Source organism: Vigna angularis, chromosome 3 (genome assembly GCF_016808095.1).
Source record: "Vigna angularis cultivar LongXiaoDou No.4 chromosome 3, ASM1680809v1, whole genome shotgun sequence".
NCBI classification, from domain to species: Eukaryota; Viridiplantae; Streptophyta; class Magnoliopsida; order Fabales; family Fabaceae; genus Vigna; species Vigna angularis.
This window is the reverse complement of record NC_068972.1, coordinates 456,903-476,703: the sequence shown is the minus strand read 5'-3', so window position 1 is coordinate 476,703 and position 19,801 is coordinate 456,903. Positions and strand designations below refer to the sequence as shown.

At 29.9% G+C, this 19,801-nt stretch overlaps 2 protein-coding genes and 1 non-coding gene across 10 annotated transcripts; 1 reads left to right on the top strand and 2 right to left on the bottom strand.

Moving 5' to 3' along the window:
• Positions 1-1,727: 1,727 nt before the first annotated feature.
• On the top strand, positions 1,728-6,214 carry LOC108325935 (probable protein phosphatase 2C 38). Of its 4 annotated transcripts, none has more exons than XM_052874922.1 (5): positions 1,728-2,168; positions 2,648-2,997; positions 4,488-4,858; positions 5,446-5,682; positions 5,869-6,214. In XM_052874922.1, exons 2-5 carry the CDS (start codon positions 2,673-2,675, stop codon positions 6,106-6,108), a joined length of 1,173 nt encoding a protein of 390 aa, XP_052730882.1. In that variant the 5' UTR covers positions 1,728-2,168; positions 2,648-2,672; the 3' UTR covers positions 6,109-6,214. The 4 variants fall into 4 exon arrangements, with proteins under 4 accessions (XP_052730882.1, XP_052730881.1, XP_052730883.1 ...); XM_052874921.1 differs by having other exon boundaries at positions 1,729-2,168; positions 2,460-2,997; XM_052874923.1 differs by having other exon boundaries at positions 1,731-2,168; positions 2,747-2,997.
• Positions 6,215-7,161: 947 nt separating this feature from the next.
• LOC128196065 (U1 spliceosomal RNA) lies at positions 7,162-7,321 on the bottom strand. The gene has a single exon (XR_008248165.1). It is a non-coding gene; the product is annotated as a U1 spliceosomal RNA (small nuclear RNA).
• Positions 7,322-9,127: 1,806 nt separating this feature from the next.
• On the bottom strand, positions 9,128-12,372 carry LOC108325936 (CDP-diacylglycerol--glycerol-3-phosphate 3-phosphatidyltransferase 2). 5 transcript variants are annotated; one of them, XM_017559093.2, is made up of 8 exons: positions 11,889-12,372; positions 11,696-11,793; positions 11,525-11,575; positions 11,271-11,384; positions 10,568-10,624; positions 10,393-10,478; positions 9,921-10,069; positions 9,128-9,607 (listed from the first exon to the last, which is right to left on the bottom strand). In XM_017559093.2, exons 1-7 carry the CDS (start codon positions 12,256-12,258, stop codon positions 9,946-9,948), a joined length of 900 nt encoding a protein of 299 aa, XP_017414582.1. In that variant the 5' UTR covers positions 12,259-12,372; the 3' UTR covers positions 9,128-9,607; positions 9,921-9,945. The 5 variants fall into 5 exon arrangements, with proteins under 5 accessions (XP_017414582.1, XP_017414583.1, XP_017414584.1 ...); XM_017559094.2 differs by having other exon boundaries at positions 9,128-9,603; XM_017559095.2 differs by having other exon boundaries at positions 9,128-9,568.
• Positions 12,373-19,801: the final 7,429 nt, after the last annotated feature.

The following is a 19,801-nucleotide window of genomic DNA, read 5'->3' as shown; positions in this document are numbered from 1 at the left end:
ATGTTTAGCTTTGATAGTGTCTGATCTGGTGCCTCTTGTGTAACTGTCAGTAGCGTATCTCGCACGAATTTCCTTAGTTGTAAGGTAACTCGGTCACTAACCAAAAACTCGACTGTAAGATTGTATTGCTTTAGTGTATATTACAACTCAGAATATTGTATTACTTTAAGTCTTGAACTATTGCTAATCCTCTAAAAGTTGCTCGTGAAAAGGACTACATATTTTACATACCAAAACCCAACAGTATAACTTACCAAAATGAACAATTCAACATAACGCAGTCGTGTACTATGGCGATCTTACGTTACAGTGATGGCTGTAATTGTGTTCACTAGGTAAAATATGTGGTTAATATGCTGGGAAGTAAGTTCAACAACAAATAACTAAAGGTTAATTAATTGCAAGTCTCTCTTTCAGTTTTTTCGAACAGGACAGGCAAATGATGTTTATATTTCTTGAAAATTAATATTTTATTTTATATAAACTTCTCTTGATTTATATAACAATGTAATTAAGGTTGTTCAGAATTGTGTTTAAAAAGGAAAAACGGAATATCATCTCATTAAATTTCTGGAATTTTCTGTATATCATCACATTTATGGTTTCTGTGCATTGTGGCCAGGCAAATAATATATATTTAATGATTCTAAATTATTTTTAATTACATTATATAAACATAGATATCTGAATCCTCAGAAAAAAAATGCAACGCCATTATTATGCAATAGCAGAAACACGAACTACCAATATGCATTTTTGTTGTATTATTGTATTTTATTGAACTAAGCAATCTAAATTTGTAGGTGTGGCAACTTAATGCTAAAAATTTATGAAATTTCAGCTTTATAATACAATCTAAAAAGAGTGAAAAAAAAACTTGTTCCAAATTTTTTGAAACCTTTTTCAATTTAGTGATTAATCAAATGCTGACAAAATTATTGAGTTTAGTACAATCTACTTAAACAAAATTACCACAGACATCTGGCCAACTTAAAAAATAGTCTCGAAAAAAAAACCATACAAAAATTACAAATTCATACAATTGTATATAATTTTATGACATTTTTTTTCAATTAAAAATAGCCTTGAAACTCGTAAAGAAAAGGACTGGAGACTTGTCAAAAAAAGGAGATACAACTGTATAAAATGAGAAAAAACAAAACTATTGCGGGAGAAAATTAGAAGAGAGTTTGAATTGGAGATCATAGTGTATTTTAATGACAAGAATGTAAACCAAAATAAATTATCAATTTTAAGTTTTCTTATACAGTAGATTCTTTTAGTTCTATATTATTTAATGTTTTCATACTATTTTTATTTTGTTTTTATTATTACTATCCAAAAATTATTTTAACTAAAAGCTAAAAACAAAAATGAATATCGTGTTTATGTTGTATCATGATCAAGCTCTTTTAAAATAATTCCTTATATATATTGTTATTGTCGGTATAAATAATCAACGGTAAAAAGTACTTAATATGATACAATTACTTACAGTTTCAGATAACATAACTTGTTCCAAAGAGAAGAAGATAACTTATCAGATGCATGAATATATTTACAAAGAAATTACAAACATATTTGTTATAAGCAGTACCGAATATATTCTATAAATAGTGTTGTACTTTTTTAATACAAGAACTTGACCCGAGGGAGGTATTGTGTTTAAGTCAAAGATATTTTCAAAAATAGAAAGTGTATTAGAGAGTGAGGGTCTGGGAAACGCTGGGTTCGTTAGATTGTCTGAAGAAAAGGTTGCAATATACTAAGTTAAGAAAATGAAAGAGAGGTGGAAAAGTTGGTTAGTTGGCGGTCAAAGTCTAAACCCCACCAAGGCAATAAAATTTAGAAAACAAAAACTGCCAACCAACCCCAAAAGCCAAAAGCCAAAGCCCTTTGGAAATTCCTTCCACCACCAAACCAAACTCACTCATTTTGTTCTTCTTTTCTAATTCCTTTTTTATGGCTACAAACTTCATGGAATAAGGAAAGGAGAAGCATAAACAAACCAAACCATTTCCCCCCTCAAACCCCTGTCTCCCTTCCAAAACTACAATTAAAGCTTCAACCTTTTCACCCCAACTAATTCCAATCCTTAAAATTCTCACTGGGGTTTTAATGCATATGGAATTATCAAGATACTAAATTTCCCGACATATCTATCCAAGGTACGATGAAAAAAAAATCTGTTACCGTTTTTTGTTTGTATGAGTGCATACATATATTTGTTCTTGTGTTCTGCAATTGATGATCAGATAGAATCTTGTATGTGCAATTTTACGAGCTGCCCATGTTTCAATTTTGTTGTTTCTTTCTAGTAATGAATGTTGATGGCTCTTGGTTATTGTTCAGTTTCGTAGTGTGGCTGATGAAAACTCTTTTTCTCATTCTGGATTTGTTTGATAGATAGTTAATGAATGGGGTATCTGAATTGATTATGATCTCAAATCGTGGTGCAGGTTGTGGACACTGCAATTTTCGTCTTTGATGGTTTCGAGTTTTATGTATTATGGTGTCAGTGTTTCTTAATTGGCATTTGATTTGTGGAGGTTGTGAGTTGGGGTCAGTTACGTAGATGGTGTAGATAGGAAAGTAGGCGTTTTGATATTGTCATTGACTTTGATTTGATGAATTATTTGTTGGTCAGTTGTGTGTGTGAGACTATGTAAGGGATGGTATCAGCTACAATTAGGCGAATTGTGTCACCCTGTTGGAGACCATCTGATACGGGTGAAATTTCTGGTAGGCATGGAGATTCAAGTGGGCGTGTTGATGGTTTGTTGTGGTACAAAGATTCTGGAAGACATGCGCATGGTGAATTCTCAATGGCAGTTATTCAAGCAAACAAATTGTTGGAGGATCAAAGCCAACTTGAATCTGGCCCCTTGAGCTTAACTGAGGGAACTCCTCTTGCAACTTTTGTTGGTATATACGATGGCCATGGAGGTCCAGAAGCTTCCCGGTTTGTCAATGACAATCTCTTTAAAAATATCAAGAGTGAGTTTTTCTTCACTCTGCATCATAAAAATATCATCAATTTTGTCTTTAAAATTGCAATGATCATCGTTTTGATCCCCAAAATGGTAAAATGCTCTTTGGAGTTTGTAAACTGTCAATTAACGTAGTCTGTGTTCTGATGTCATGTAATGCTGCCTGAGCTGGCATGTTAAACATCTTTGTAACATCTACTTTGGCTCATTTTGATGAAATTTACCCCTCCTCTCTTTGTCTTCGCCATTTTAAAACCATTTTTTCCACCTTCACCTCCAAAGTTCGCACCATTCTTGCCTTCCCATGTAGTGACAGTTTTGAAGAAACAATTTGTTGTGCTCTCGTTTTTGGTAAAGATGAGAATGCTGTGAATGGGGTGATTAAGGTTAAAAAAATGTTTTTTGAATGGAGAAGACAAAGAGGGTTCAAATTCTTCAAAATGGTTTATCCAATTTTTGGTCAATTTAGTCCCTCTTATGTGGTGGATCTGTGCCTAGTAAGATCTTCCATGGACACTTAATATGTCAATTCAGTCCTTTTAACAACAATACATGACACCACTATAAGAAAAACTAAATTAACCGACAGTTTATAATTTCTAAGACCATTCCATACATGTAAGAGAACAAATTGACCAAGAATACAATTTCAAGACCAAATTCGTGACTCACTTCGAAATTTTATGTATGTGCAACATGTACAATTTTCTGCTGTTGGATTTTCTTTGCACAAGTTCAAGCCCAGAAATATTGTTTTAAACAACTTTGTTACTCTCTGTTTTGATAAACATATATTTAGTAAAGGGGTTTTTGCCCTTTTTTCCCCACTAGTAGGAACTCCTTTTCCGTTGTCCACTGAAAAGGCCTTGCTGTAAATGGTACAAGGCCTCATAGGATCTTTGATTGAGTGTTTTAATCCATGTAACTGAACTGATTGAAATAAGGCTTAGTTGTTGCTTTTTGTTAGATTGGTAAGAACCATGTTATGTGCATTTCTTCAAACGATATTTTTTTTCAAGATTTGTCATTTTATTCTTTGTGGAATCTCCAGTATGTGGCATATAAGGGAAATTTATTTCAATAGGAATGAATCTAGTATATATCCATCTGATCATCGCTAATTAAATTTGTTTTCAAACTATGTCTTTGGATACTGCATGCCTTTTAAAGGCAATGTGCCCTGACTTGATGGAATTTTTTTCTGCTAACCTGGCTTTTGATGGAAGTCCGAGTATATTACGGTAGTTTGAGATTATTGTTAACTTCACTCGAATGAAGAAATCCTGGTTCATTCCTGATACTGCATAAGCATATGAACATCTCTTAAACTTCAACCATTGATGGATCTACGAATCCCTTTTATTCCTGAACTTTGCCTGTTAGTTATTGACTTAAAACATTAACAGTTAGCAGAAAAGGGGGTGCATTGTTGTCTTCATTCACTGTGAGTTTTAGCTGGTTGATCTGTTTTACTGACTCAATGGGTTGATCTTAAAGCAGAATTTTCTTCTGAAAATGATGGAATGTCAGCTGATGTTGTCCATAAAGCGTTCTTGGCAACTGAAGAAGAATTTCTTTCTCTGGTAGAGAAGCAATGGCTGCATAAGCCCCCTCTAGCGTCAGTTGGATCTTGCTGCTTGATAGGCCTAATATGCTGTGGGGAGCTCTATATTGGAAATGCAGGAGATTCTCGAGCAGTACTAGGTAGAATGGATGAGGCTACAAAAGAGATTAAAGCTATTCAATTATCCGAGGAGCACAATGCTAGCATAGTATCTGTCAGAGAAGAGTTGCGCTCGTTGCATCCTGATGATCCGCAGATAGTGGTTATGAAGCACCAGGTCTGGCGCGTGAAGGGTCTGATTCAGGTGACTACTTTCAAATTTTATCGCTGGTTTCACTGTGCCTATTCAATGTTTGTGTTAATGTCTTCTGCAAATTATTACTCAGTGTCCAATTCATGCAGTCTTCTATCTATGTTTTGGTTGGTTTTGTTTGGATCACAATTGATCTTTTTCTAACTTTACTTATCCCTGGCCATACGTCTAATTTCATAATGCAACTCAATAAAAATCATCATTCTCTGACTTCTTTGTATGTAATGGTAGCAGGATTTTATATCAGATATATGTCTAGTTTCGGATTATAGAATATCAGGAACCTGAATTGAATTTGACCATCATTGTTGGTTACATAAGTCAGACTATTGTTGAAAGTCTCAGTGAATTCAGTCTGTCTTATTTGCTAGTACTTTTATGTCCTGAGATAATCTTTCATTCTGATCAAGTTTGTTTTCATTTTCCCACTGTCCAAATTGAAACATGCTGTTCACTATAGGTTTATTAAGTTTCTTGTCAATACTCCAACCACATTTAAGGCTTCCAATCATGATTATTTGATGGCACAGCCAACATGAATGAAGATTGTGTTAATCTGTTGTTTATTTATATTGTAGATTTCAAGATCCATTGGTGATGCCTACCTAAAGAAGGTAGAGTTTAATAGAGCACCATTATTGTCAAAATTTCGACTCCCGGAACCCTTTGAGCAGCCAATCCTTAAAGCTGAACCAGCAATACTGGTACAGAAATTGTGTCCTCAAGATCAGTTTCTCATATTTGCATCAGATGGGTTATGGGAGCATCTGAGCAGTCAAGAAGCAGTTGACATTGTCCAAAGCTGTCCACGCAATGTAGGATTCTAATTTACTTATGTTTCCTTTGCATATATAACTGTCATCTGAGGTCTTAACGTTTGTTACTTGTTGAAACATTTGATGTTCATTGATTTGAAAAAAATGGACTGAAACAATGAATTATGAGATCTTGGTGGCCATTTTTTGGTATAAAAATGTATTGAACAGATTATTGTGATACAGGGAGTGGCAAAGAAACTTGTGAAAACAGCACTATGTGAAGCTGCGAAGAAAAGAGAAACGAGATACTCAGACTTGAAAAAGATTGACAGAGGGGTGAGGAGACATTTCCACGATGACATCACTGTTATAGTTTTGTATCTTGATTCAAATTTTTTGGCCCGTGCCAATTCTCGTGTACCCTTGGTTTCTATCAAAGGAGGTGGTGAAAATGGTTATGGTATTGGAATTATAGATGCCTAGTTCAGGAGTTTTGGCACCATTCCTCTCTTGAATTTATTTTCCCAATGTATATGTATATTTCACCCCTGCACCTGGGATCATACTAATACAATCTCTCACAAACACACTTGCTCCTCTACTCTCTCAATTACCTCCAACTTATTTTACCACTTGAGACTCACTGGGTCCAACAATAACACATGCGTCATGTTTTTCTAATTATTCAAAATAATTTATGTATGCATCACCAGTTTCATTGTTGTAACTGTTGCCACGTCCAAACAACTTTTATCTGTCGGGAGAATTCAGAAACTAAATTTCTACCACGATGTTAGAAATTTAAGTGAGTTGATGAATCTTACACGAGTTGTGAAGTTTCTTTATGGAAAATGGGAAACCCACAAAAGTAATGATAGAGAATTAAAAAGTAATGATAGAGAATTTGGATGAAGAAAAATTATGTAGACGTAGACAAATAGTTTAACTTGAAAGTTTAAATGAAATTATTTGAACCTGCTGTTGCAAATCTAGAAATTGCTTCACTGTTTTCATGTTATGCAAGTAAAAGCACAAAGTGTCTTTCCCCATAACAGAATTGAAAGAACTCTAAATATTTGTAAAACTCCTATTGAAGATTAATGCCAATTTCATCAACTTCATAATTTCCTTTGATCATAATATTTAATCTTTTCGAAAACCTGATTCAAATTAAGGTAAGAACAACTATATTGTCAACCACAATCACATAAACATAAGAATCCCAATTAGAAAGTACAGCAACCAGAAATGCTGATGCTGAATAAAACTAGAAGGTAACAACACAGAAGCAACCTAATAAGCTACCATCAGAAGGCTGATGCTAAGTAAAACCAGAAAGTAACAACACAAAAGCAACTTAAGAAGATAATATCAGAGTGTTGATGCTGAATAAAACCAGAAAGTAAAAAGCACACCAATAAGCTAACATCAGAGTGCTGATGCTGAATGAAACCAGAAAGTTACAACACAGAAGCTACCTATTAAGCTAATATCAGAATGCTGTTGTTCAATAAAATAGAACTTAGGACTGAAACGTAGGGGCCGCGCGGACGCAGGCCCCCTCTACCACAAATTATGACGTAGATTCTGCCACTTGGACAGACCTTAGAACAGCACCCTTCTCAAGTGCAATAGAAGTCACTGTCCTAGACTATGGGCCTTCTTGGTCACCCATTAATCCCGTCCAGGTAAGTATGTTTCAAAATCATAGACACTTTTGTTTTATAGCACAAGTTCTATACTGCTCGTTTCTCTTTCAGCGATGTGGGGCTTAAAACGCTATTTTTGCATCTTCCAAAACGCATCTCTCAATTCAGCTACCAAATACATTAAGATACCTTGTTTTCAACATAGAATAATAAATTATTTGAAAATACCAACTTGTAACAGCAAAGTATAGAGAAAATTGACTATAATGGCTTGCACTTGGTTCCACAGAATGATTGTTCATTTAGGCACATCAGCTGCAAAGTGCAATCTTATTGTGGGATTACAAACTTAAAAACTTAAATATTTGGAAGAGAAATGGCTGAATTTGTTGTAAGGTATAATCAACAGAGTATGCATTACCGATGTCAATGTTGTTGATCGGTCAGGAAATTCAGAAACTATATTTTGACTATGATTTTAAGAATTCAAGTAAAATGAAAGTTTTGCAATAAGTAAGATAAATAAAAAAAAAACTCATAAATTTAATATCTTAAAATTTTGAATTATAAATAATATCATAATTTTTATATAAATTTCTTCGCAACTTGTTCAGGTCAAATATCTTTACTTTCTCTCTCTCTGAAAAACCTCACTAGTTGTGAACCTTCTAAATGGAAGACGGGAAACCCGGAAAAATCAAATTCCTACATATTAATATAATAAAATAATTTCAAATTGGAGACTCTGAATTAAAAGGTAAAAATAGAGAATTTTGAAGGAGCAAAAATTATATTGACATTGTTTAACTTGAAAGTGTAAATAAAATTATTTGAAGCTAGGATTTCTTCACTGTTTCAATGTGTATGCAAGTAAAAACACAACTAGTGTGTAATATTATATATATATATATATATATATATATATATATATATATATGATTCGTGTAATTCTAAATTTTACAATAAAACTGTTGAAGCTTCCATAAAACGATTTTATAATATATAAAATAGATATAAATGTCTAGAATTAATTAGATTTTAAAAAATATTTTAGACTAATTTAATTTGGTATATTACAAAATGTATTTTAACTTATGTTTCTATCTTCTTCTATTGAAAGAAAAATATAGATCGATACACCAATTTGTCAAGGTCAATTTGTGTATAGTAACTTCTCCACAAGCCTATTATTAAATGATTGACATTTGTTTGTTTAACTGTTGAGCATGCTTAACTCCATTTTTAAGGTCTTAAGTATCCCTAATTGAACATTAAATGTCTTAGCACTAATAGTTTGGTTTTGAACCTTCAACTCTACCTGTGACTCAAGTAATTCTTATAAAAAAAATACAAAAAATGTATTTAACTCAGTTGGAAAATGAAATAAAGATCTTTAATTTATATCTGAGCATTTGAGAAATCATTTATCAAAAAAATTTGTAATTCATTCCACACCTTAAACATTCTAGCTTCACCTATATAAAGAAGCTAAAAGCTCTAGTATTAAAGATTTCGTATTATCTCTCTCTGTATATATATATATATATATATATATATATATATATATATATATATATATATATATATATATATATATATATTAAAATTATAATATATAGACTCAGAGTATAAACACTAATTTAAAAATTTATTTGTACGATTAAATTACACTTTAACCATTATGAATCTTTGTATGCAAACACTAAATATTTTGTTTCAATCTTTATACATAAATTGATTTTAAAAATATTCTCTTGTATTAATTCTTCTTCTTAACCTATCAACAAAATCTGATTCATTTTGATTTTTTTATATATAAAACGGTACTAAAAGCTCATGTGTCGAATCGTTCGTGTGTTGTAAGGATTGAATTCTTAATAAAAAAAAGTATACACAACCAACAGACAGTTATAAAAATTTGATATCATCTTTATATTCTTGTAAAGATCAGAAAAAAAAAAACTTATGAACCCTCAAATTGTCTGAATTTTCATTCCCGCTGAATTGGTAAGCTTTTCTTGATCCCATCTTTCAATGAATCCAATAATTGTTGTTGTCAAACATTCAAAATCGATTATAAAATCACCGAGCCACATGCTTCAATGAACCAATGATGCTGATATTTGAGGTGATAGTGGAAGCTTGCATGTTCAATCTTTTCTATGCATGCCCACTATTCATTATCTTGAACATTAATCTTGAGGCATAACCAGGCAAATCGTCAACAGCATCTGTGATGTTGAAGAAATCCACCAAATCATGTTTATCACTTCCCACATTATTTCATCTATTCGCTGCACCAAATGTATTTGCTAACTTTGAAATTTATCTGGCTATTCACGCATTGTTAGATAAGAAAAAAAAATTAATAGGTCAAGTATCATGCATTAATTCCAGCTGAATTTTCCCTGCTCGTAATTCGTAAACTTACAATGACTCTAAACTGTATTTATCTTTCCTAGGGTGAAGGAGGACCAAAAAATATGCAGAAAAATATAAGGGAGTAGGAGAAATGGCACTGTATGGGGATAGAAATTGCTTAGAAAAAAAATTACATTTACATGACTAAAACTGCAAAATACACTTTTAGTGAAAATGTTAAATGTTTGCTGGTATCAAAGCCAAAAGAGAAGTACGTGGACGTACTTGAATACATGGAGCAGCAGGCATGCTACCTCAACAACACCCTCCAAATTTTCTTCATGTATACAACCAAAGACCATAAGGCAAGCCCTGCTGAAGTATAAAGCAAACCAACACCAGAGCCAACTAAAATGACAGCTCCTCCTCCATGGCTGAAAAGAAAAACGAGAACAGAGATTCAAACTCAACCAGTTCATAATAGCTTGGAATAACAAATTTTGGGGGACAAAAATGAAAGTTTATTACATAACCTGACAATGACATGCAAACTTATAACAAATTAACACCTGAAGAGACTTTTCAAAAACATGTAATATTAAGCATTATTGCATATAGAAAGCTTAGAGATAAATATTAGTAAAAGGTTAGTAGAAAATCAAGTCGTTTGGAGATGAGTTTTTCACCTAATGTTTCTTTACCATAAAAAAAATGTAATGATAATTGGGCATCCACAGAATGTAAAAATTTCAATGACCTCAAGTCCCGGGTCGCAAGAAGGATTGTTAATGCTGTCATCTGTGAGGCTGTTTTCCACTTCCCCAAGTTATTTACAGCAACCGCCTATCATTTAGAGTTTCATGATATAAGCTCAAAATGTTGTGCTGATATAATAAGGCACTTGATTCTGGTGTTCAGGAAGTAAAACAAACCTCTAAAAGCTTGCTATCCTGGGAAGCAGCCCATTCCCTGACTGCAGACATGGTTATCTACATAGCAAGTTATGAGAGAAAATTATAGTTGAAAACAAAAACAAGGCCAGTAAAATAGACATGATGTTATGCTTTAAACACAAAAAGGAAAGACAAGTGAAAATATGACTCATTATGAATCTCGATCAAATAAGTTTTTGAGGTTTCCTTGACATATAGTAACAACATGCCATGGATTTTGCCAATATTTTACACACAACTATGACAGAATGATGGACATAATTAGACCATTATAGCTTCGACCAACAGAGCTATAAGTAGGAATACAGCTGCATATCTCAGATCTGAATTCTCCTTGCACACATATATCATGACCTTCACAATAGTCCTATGTTAAAGATTAGATCTACATGATCTCCAAGAAAACAAATAATTTAACCAAGCCTTAGGCCCGATAGCTTCATTCTATAATGTGCAAACTATGGTTACTAATAGTTCAGATTCAATTAGAAATACAACAAACTTGTGCTTCATACACATGTTACAAAACAAACATCATAGAACAAATGACAGCCAAGATAAGGAAAACGATATTCAACTGCTATGAGTTTGGACTTTGGTAAAATGCAAAGGGCCCTCGTTAAGCACCCTTAACCAAAACCTTTTAAGTAAGCCATGCCTTAGAAATCACGGTACGCCTTACCTCTCTACCAATTATAGCAATTGCAGGTATAGTCAGCAGCCACGGTGCTTGTCCAAACACACCAGCATCCAAAGGTCTAGTGCACAATAAGACCAGTGTGGCAGCAACCATAAGCTGCATTCAATTCAATCGACATTATTTTACGTTCAGTCAATAAGAAAAGAACTTAAGCTGCACTCGCATCACATGTACTAACCCAAAAAGACTTGAATTCATGAAGCATGTTTGTGTGAAATAAGAGAGGAAAAAAATACCTTGTCAGCTACCGGGTCTAAGAATGCCCCGAATGAAGATTTCAACTTCATCTACATGGCAAAACGATGATAGTTAATAAAATAGTAAGGATTGGCTTATAACTTGAAACGCTGAAAACAGAACAATGTGGTGGTGTTTGGATTCAATTGCATGGAATGAGTAAAGAGTACCTTGCGAGCAAGATAGCCATCAAGCCAATCTGTGATTGATGCAGCGACGAAAATACTCGTAGTAGCAGCAGTTCCAAGCCAACCATCCATGTAGAAAGCTACACACACAAAAAAACATCACATTCACGTCAGACTACAACACAAGTGATGAGATATAAATATACAAAAGGGGGCAACAAAATACGAAACGCACTAGCAACAAGAAGTGGCACTGCGGCGACACGACCCAGAGTAAGAATTGTAGGCAGAGTGAGCAATTTGGAAGATTCTGGTTCTGGCTCAGGCTTAGACTGAGCTTGAAGTTGAGGTTGAGGTTGAGGCTGTGGTGATGGCACGGGCGAACCTAAATCCGTGACAAGACTAGCTCTTCCCAAACATGGCAATTTGTGTGAACGTGTAAACCCTAGGATTTGGTTTTTGGAAAGGGAAGGAGAAGGAATGTACCTGCGGCGGTGTTGGGTTGGGGTTGTTCTTGTGTTAGGGGTCCATGAGAGGGGTTTGGTTTTGGTGGCTGTGCGAACGTAGATGAAAGCACTGGTGCTAAGTTTAAAGCCCGACATCATCGATCACCGATCACTTTGTTCTTTCTGACGAATGTTTGGTCCGAATTTCTGTTATGGTTGGATCACACAGAAGAGGGAATTCAGAATTCGGAGGGATTCGCAGTTTCTAGTTGATGTTTTTTAGAATGGAAAAAAATATTTTTACAATTACTTTTTTATACATTTTCGTAAAACAAATATCTTTTTCTATTAATTTATTATTTATTTATTATTATAATAACATGCATTAAATTCAATAAAAAAAGTAATAGACAATGTGTTGTGTTAAAAGAAAAATTATTAATATATTATTACTCTTAATTATATTAATTTTAATTAAGGTTTGAAGTCATCAAATCTTATTTCAATTAACATTAAATTTATTTGGATTAGTAAGTATTTGAAATTTATATATTTTTTATTGGGTATTTATAATTTAATTTTTTTAATTAGATGATATGATAATTATTTTATTACGTTATTTTTTATTTCATGTATTAAAACATGTAAAATTTAATAACTGGTATAAAAATATATTACAGTAATATAAAATAATGAATGATTTTTATTTTTCTATAATATGGATTGATTTTTTATTCGTATAGCTTTAGACAAGTATGAAAAAAAATAGAATAACTAAAAAATAATTAAACTTTTTAAAATATTTATTGTAATTACCAATAAATAGTCTAATTCAAAATAAATAAATGTTTTAGCAATTAATTTAACTTCTTTTTACAAACTATTTAAATAGATTTTAGCAGTTATTATTTAGTAAAGATAACAAGTTAATAGTTCATAATACAAAATCTATCACCTATAACACTAAAGCTGAAAAATAAAATCTCAAATATGTTGTATGTTAAACCTACTCTACACCTAGCAGCCAAAACTCAATACTTATGATCAAAACAAAGAACAACACATAATACGTACAAAGAAAATGAAAATTAAAAAAAATGTTTTCACAAACTATCTATACCTTAGACGAGGGAGTTTCATATTTTGTTTTAAGAGACATGTATGAAGACGAAAGAAGAAAAAAAAAGTATTTAAACTGACTCAAGGGTTTATTCCTAAACAATGTGAGAGAAGTCAGTGTGATAGAAATAATCAAAAAAATTCTATTTATTTTTTTATTTTCTTATGGCTTCAAATAAGCTAAAATAATACTTTTATGTTGACTTGATGGCAATTTAGATAACGTTATTAAAATCTGTATTATATGTGACAATGATTTCTTAGCCATGCTACTTATAACTTTTAATTGGATTATTTCAGAGATCAAGTATCATGTATGTATTGAATGTCAAGGATTATGAAAGGTGAAACCCTTGGTCAATTATAGAGTAACGTGGATGTGAGATACTATGTACTATGCCTCTCACACCAAAATATACATATTTTTAACAACCGTGTCGTTTATTAAACTGGATACAGCGGGTTAGGGCTGGATAAAAATAATTGATCTGTATTGCACTATAGTTAATTATATTATGCTAAAAAAAACTGATTCAGTTTTATTAAAAGTTCAGTATACTATTTTATGGTTTAGTTTTTAAAAACTAAATTTATAACATTTTTGGTTCAGTTAACTGCGAGAACTGTGTCTACTTTTTCTTCTCTAGTTCCCGTTCAATTGTTCGTCTTGTCAAAAAACGTTATTTAATAATAAAATATTAATAAAAGAAACCGTTTACATAAAAAATTAATAATGAATTTTTTAAGACAAATTTTTTTAATCACAGATTTTTATATTTTTAAATAATATTACTTTGAGAAATAAAAGTAAAATATATTTTTTTAATTTAATTTTATTAAATGATTAAGTAATAGAAATGACAAAAGAAAAAAAGACTATATAAAAAAAATAATACTTTAAATATATTATATTCTTTAACATATTATTAAATATGTAAAAATATGTTAAAAAAAACTTTTAATAAAATTAAAATATGTGTAAGCGCACACACTAAAATAATTATTTATTTTAAAAATTAATTAACTTTAAAATAAATATCAATATTATTATTTTTAAATGATAGTATTTTACATACTAAAACTAAAATATATTTTTTAATGTTAAATTTTATTAAATAACTATATAATGAAATATCATATAAAAAATAGTAATATAGAAAAAATAATTAATATTATAGAAATATCAAATGACAAAAAAATTAACAAACGTTTATTACTGAGTAACTTTTTTAGTATCATCTTTTATTATAATAATTAATAAATATTAGTTTAATTTTTACATAATAAAATATAACTAATAAATAATTGATTAATAAAACAATTTTATGAGACAACAAAATAAATATAAATAAAAAATTATTTTAAAATAAAATAAGTAGATAAAAAGATAAAATAAATTATATACACATATAAAACAAAAAAATAGAAATAAAAAATTTAAAAAAATAAATATAAAAGTAAAATAATAATAATGACAAAATAAATATAAATAAAAAAATAAAAAATAAAATAAATAAATAAAAAATAAAATAATTTCCATGTATAATAATAAAAGAAATATAAACAAAATAAATAATAATAATATCAAATAATTAAAAAATTAATTTGTAAGACACTTATAAATAAAATAAAATAAATATTAAAATAAATTTTTAGTATTTTTTTTATATTATAGTAGATAATAGATTTTTTTAAAAACATCCTAGAATCAAATAAACGAAAGAAAAAAATGTCAAATAAAAAATATTTATAAAATCATAATATTTTTTAAGTAAAATTTAAATATTTTTTATTTAATGGATCCATGGGTTAAAAACTTCAAGAACATGCGTTGTTATACTTCTCAATTTCAATTAAAAAGTTACTTTAATAATTTATTTAATATAATTACCGCGTTGTTTCAGGATATCAGATGACTACCATTTAAAAAATTTAAATAATTAATCTTTTTGTAATTTGGTTTAATAGGTTCGGAGGTCTCTATATTTGCAGGTTCGTTTCAATTGAGTCCTCCAATTTTGGAAGTGATCAATTGGGTCCCTAATTTAACAAAATTGAGTCAATAATACCCTTTCCGTTAAATGCAATGAACGGCGTTAACTTTTTATAAAAGTGGCATGCTGAGACATCCTTTTATTTGCAGGTGGCACAGTTTGAGCTGAATACGTGGATTTTATATGATTATAAAGCATTGGTAAGAAGTTGGATTTATAAACAGATTAATTTTCCTACTTCAGTTTTTCCTTCACATTTTCTTCTTATATATACAGTCATGTACAAATTAATCCTAACAGGTTCTACCTAATCCTTGATCTGTTCTATACTCAGTTTGCAACTAAATTTTCCAGTAGGATTCAAAACCCAGCAGGAAGAACCCGATTGGGCAAACAAGTCCAAAACAATGGGAAGATAGAAGCTTCAAACTCACATCTGAAAAGTTTCAAGCTTCTGCAACGCGTCATTTAGACGAACTTGTTTCGTTGGGCGTCTTGGCGAGACGATGTCGTTTCACGAGGCTCTAACCCCCGAACTTGGACGAAACGATCTTCACGTTGAAGTGGGTCTCCTTGTCGGAACTTCCTCTCACGGCAGCATGACCCGCGTGCTGGTGCGACACGTCGTCCACCTCTAAAACGGTGGCTTCCATCGCAAGTGGCTCCTCTCGAACCCATTGGAAAATATGAGAATGTTGTCAATTTAGGGTTCTGATTTGGGAACGGAGGAGTTTGCAGACGAAAACAGGGACAAATACTGGAGAAGGTACATAGCAAATGATACACTATCAAAATCAATCACTGAGCTAAAAGGTCTTTTAATTATTCTACCGATAGATTCCTACAAATCCCAGCACAAGGACGAACCCACCCATCGAAACCACCGATAGATTCACCGCCAACTCTGACCTAAGCGCAATGTTCCCCAAATCCCAGCACAAGGATTTCCCAAATCCACGTATTCAGCTCAAACTATGCCACCTGCAAATAAAAGGATGCCTCAACATGCCACCTGTTTAAAAAGTTAACGTCGTCCATTGCATTTAACGGAAAGGGTATTCTTGGCTCAATTTTGTTAAATTAGGGACCCAATTGATCACTTCAAAAATTGGAGGACCCAATTGAAACACAAATATAGGGACCTCCGAACCTATTAAACCTAAACTTTTATAATTACAGTTGTATGTGTTTCTGGCGGTTCAAGAAAGTGAAAAAGTTTGAAGAAGAGTGCTTAATAAAAACTAGGACAGTGTTAAAATTAGTACAATTCAATTTAAAATTAGTATAGTTACTAGTTCAGTTTAGTTTATATTGTAGTTTAGTACAATTTCAGTCCAGTTTAATAAAACAAAAGATAGTTCAGTTCAGTTTGTTTGAATTGTTTTGCAGTTCAGTTCAGTTTGTTTGAATTGTTTTGCAGTTCAGTTTAGTTTGTTTGAATTGTTTTGCAATTCAGTTCAGTTTAGACAAATTAATTTTTAGTTCAGTACAGATTTTAGTAGTGCAGTGCAGTTCAATTCTATTTGTCCACCTTTATTGCCGGTATTTTGTTTACCTACTAGAGACGTTTTTGCGCATGACAACTTAACCAAAAATATGTGTAGTTTTTTATAAATAATCATTAGGTCTTTGAATCAATAAACCTATAATCGACTACTAATAAAGTGAGATCCACTATCAGGATAATATTCATATAAATATTATTTTAATTATAATTTCACTTTACCTTTTCTATTAATTCAAAAATTAATAATAATTTTTAACTTAATCATCCAATAGTCTCATACAAACATCCTATATACGATAGAGGAGAAAAAAACTTAAATGACGGATATAAATAATTGAAATCTGAAGAAAAACTTTACAAAAAGAAGTATAGTTTCACGGGAACAAAATTAATTATCATATTCAAAATATTATTTATTTTAAAGACCTCATAAATACATATATTTAAATTTCTTTTGTTTTTAAACTATATTTAACTATTAAATATATAAAAAATTCCAAATCAACTACTAAATATGAGTTTTCAGGAACAAACTCGAAAAAAAATTAAAAATATTAATATACTGAAATAAATCGTTATTAAAGTCTAAGAATTACCATGATTAATCTTTTAAAAAACAATAAATCTTAGAATAAAATTCTATAAAACTAAAAACTAAATGTTGTTGAAAAACAAATTGAAAAAAAACAAAAAAAGCTAAAGAAATTTAACCATACATTTAAAAAGCAACACATTAAATAACTACAAAATAGTTTTAGATAATGAAATATTATTTCAACTCCAAACGTTAAACAGAATTTTTAAAAATCCTTGCTTTTTATGGGTGTGTATTTTTGATTTTTTTATTCTAGCATTAATATGCATTAATCATTGTCCAACTAATATTTGAGCACACGTATAATATTATTTTAATATAATTTACTTAAGTTATTATTTCTTTAATGACGCATTTTTATTATTATTTAACTATTATTTTACATGAAAAATCAAACCAAACAACTGTAGCCATAACTTTAAGAAATCTCGAGATAAGTTAGAAAAGAAACATACCTAGGGATCCGAGAATAATAATTGTGATCATAACGTGGCATTGTAAACATCTGACGTGACCTATCCACGTTTTTTTTTCTTGTGAAATGTTTTTGTTACAAGTTTTACTTGTTACAATAATATTTATGGATAATGATATTTAATAATATTTTTTTATAATAATTTAATATTATTTATTTGTTATTTTAAAATTAATTTTTAATCAATAATAATTATAAATATTAATATAAATCAATTATAGAATAACACGTAGTGTTAAAATATTATTATCTAATATTTATAGTCTCCACGACAATTTTAACAGAGAAAATTGTATAATTAAAAGCTACTATAATTAGATTTGCTATTAATATTATATTAAACCGTTATACATGTACGTAGGTTTACTTATATGTTTGTCATCAATGAAATCTAAAAAAACATTTAAATTTTAAAAAATTAAAAAATTTATGTTTGACTTTTAGAAAAACAAAAATATATGAAATTCTTTTCTATAATTTTTAGGGGCACACGTTCTATACTTAAATAATTACTCATTCATATTAGTTATAATTTTAAAATTTTTATATTTCTTTCACGATCATGTTAGTATATTTGTTTATAACGAGAATTTAAGTTTCACTAATGAAAAAGTGAAAAAACATTAAAGTAAAAGATCATTAATCCATTATTTTTAAATTTTTAATAGAAAAAATATCAATTTCTTATGTAATTGAGTTAAGATGTTATTAATGTTGTATTTTTTTTATAAACCTTCTCAATGGACCAAAGAGTATATATTTATACAAAATTCATTTATTTATTACATCTATTTATGTTTGATAATAATAGAGAATACTTGAAAAAACAATGATAAAGTGAAACGTATTTACATTTTGTATATATTATAAGGATAAAATATTATAAAAGAATGAGTTTTGTATTTTTAAAGAAAAATAATAATAATATTAAATTATTGTAAACAGTATTATAAAATAAATGTTACACCTTTTCTCAAATTTAAGCAAGGTGAACAAAATACGCATAAAGTGATGTGTGGTGGAGGTGCGTACAGTGGTGCATTACACACATCACGGCATGACCAGTGAGGTGCCGACAGCCACGGAGGGATGAAATGGTAAATTCACAAGTAAATGTTTCAATTTTTTATAAATATAAATATTAGACGAAAAATAATATTAGAAATGAGTTTTTTTAACAGAAGAAATAAGTATCATAGAACAGTAAATTCAAAATTATCTTTTACAAGTTCATTAGAACACGCAAGTTTGACTTTGTATATGTTGTTTTATTTAAAAAAAACGTAAAACAATGGGAAGATGACTAGAAAAGTTCGTTTGCTTCTTAAACATTATTGGTTTTATATATTAAACATTTCATCCCTTAAACATAATTTCAAAATTAATATTTCCTTTATTACAAATGCACTCACAAAATTAAAACTTTATAAAAGTACTTGGGACAAAAACAAACATTATACTAAAAAATTAATTACATTATATATATATATATATATATATATATATATATATAGATAGATAGATAGATAGATAGGAAGATAGATAGAGTTGGTTAGAGAATGTATATGCCATGACTAAATAATAAAAAAATATGTATAACTCTTGCAATAAATATTTTATAGAGATTAACTGTATAATGTAAGGCTTTCTATAATTGAAATAAACTTATTTATTTGATTTTTCTTATAATTAAAATTAGCTTAGATATTTTACTTAAGTTTTGCTATCCAATGTTAAAAATTGATGAATATGTTGACTAACTTAAATTATATATGTATAATATTATAATTATGACCAAAATATTCATTTATTTTACTAAGCTCGTTATAAAGATATTAATTAAAAACTATAATGTCAATATAAATATTTGAACAAATAAATAGATTAAGTATCAAAATTATTTAAAATATTAACTTAAAAACAGTAAACAATTGTGATAAAAATATAATTACAAAACTAATAAATTATTATTGTTGGTAAATTATAAATTAATTTACTTCTAATGTACTCAA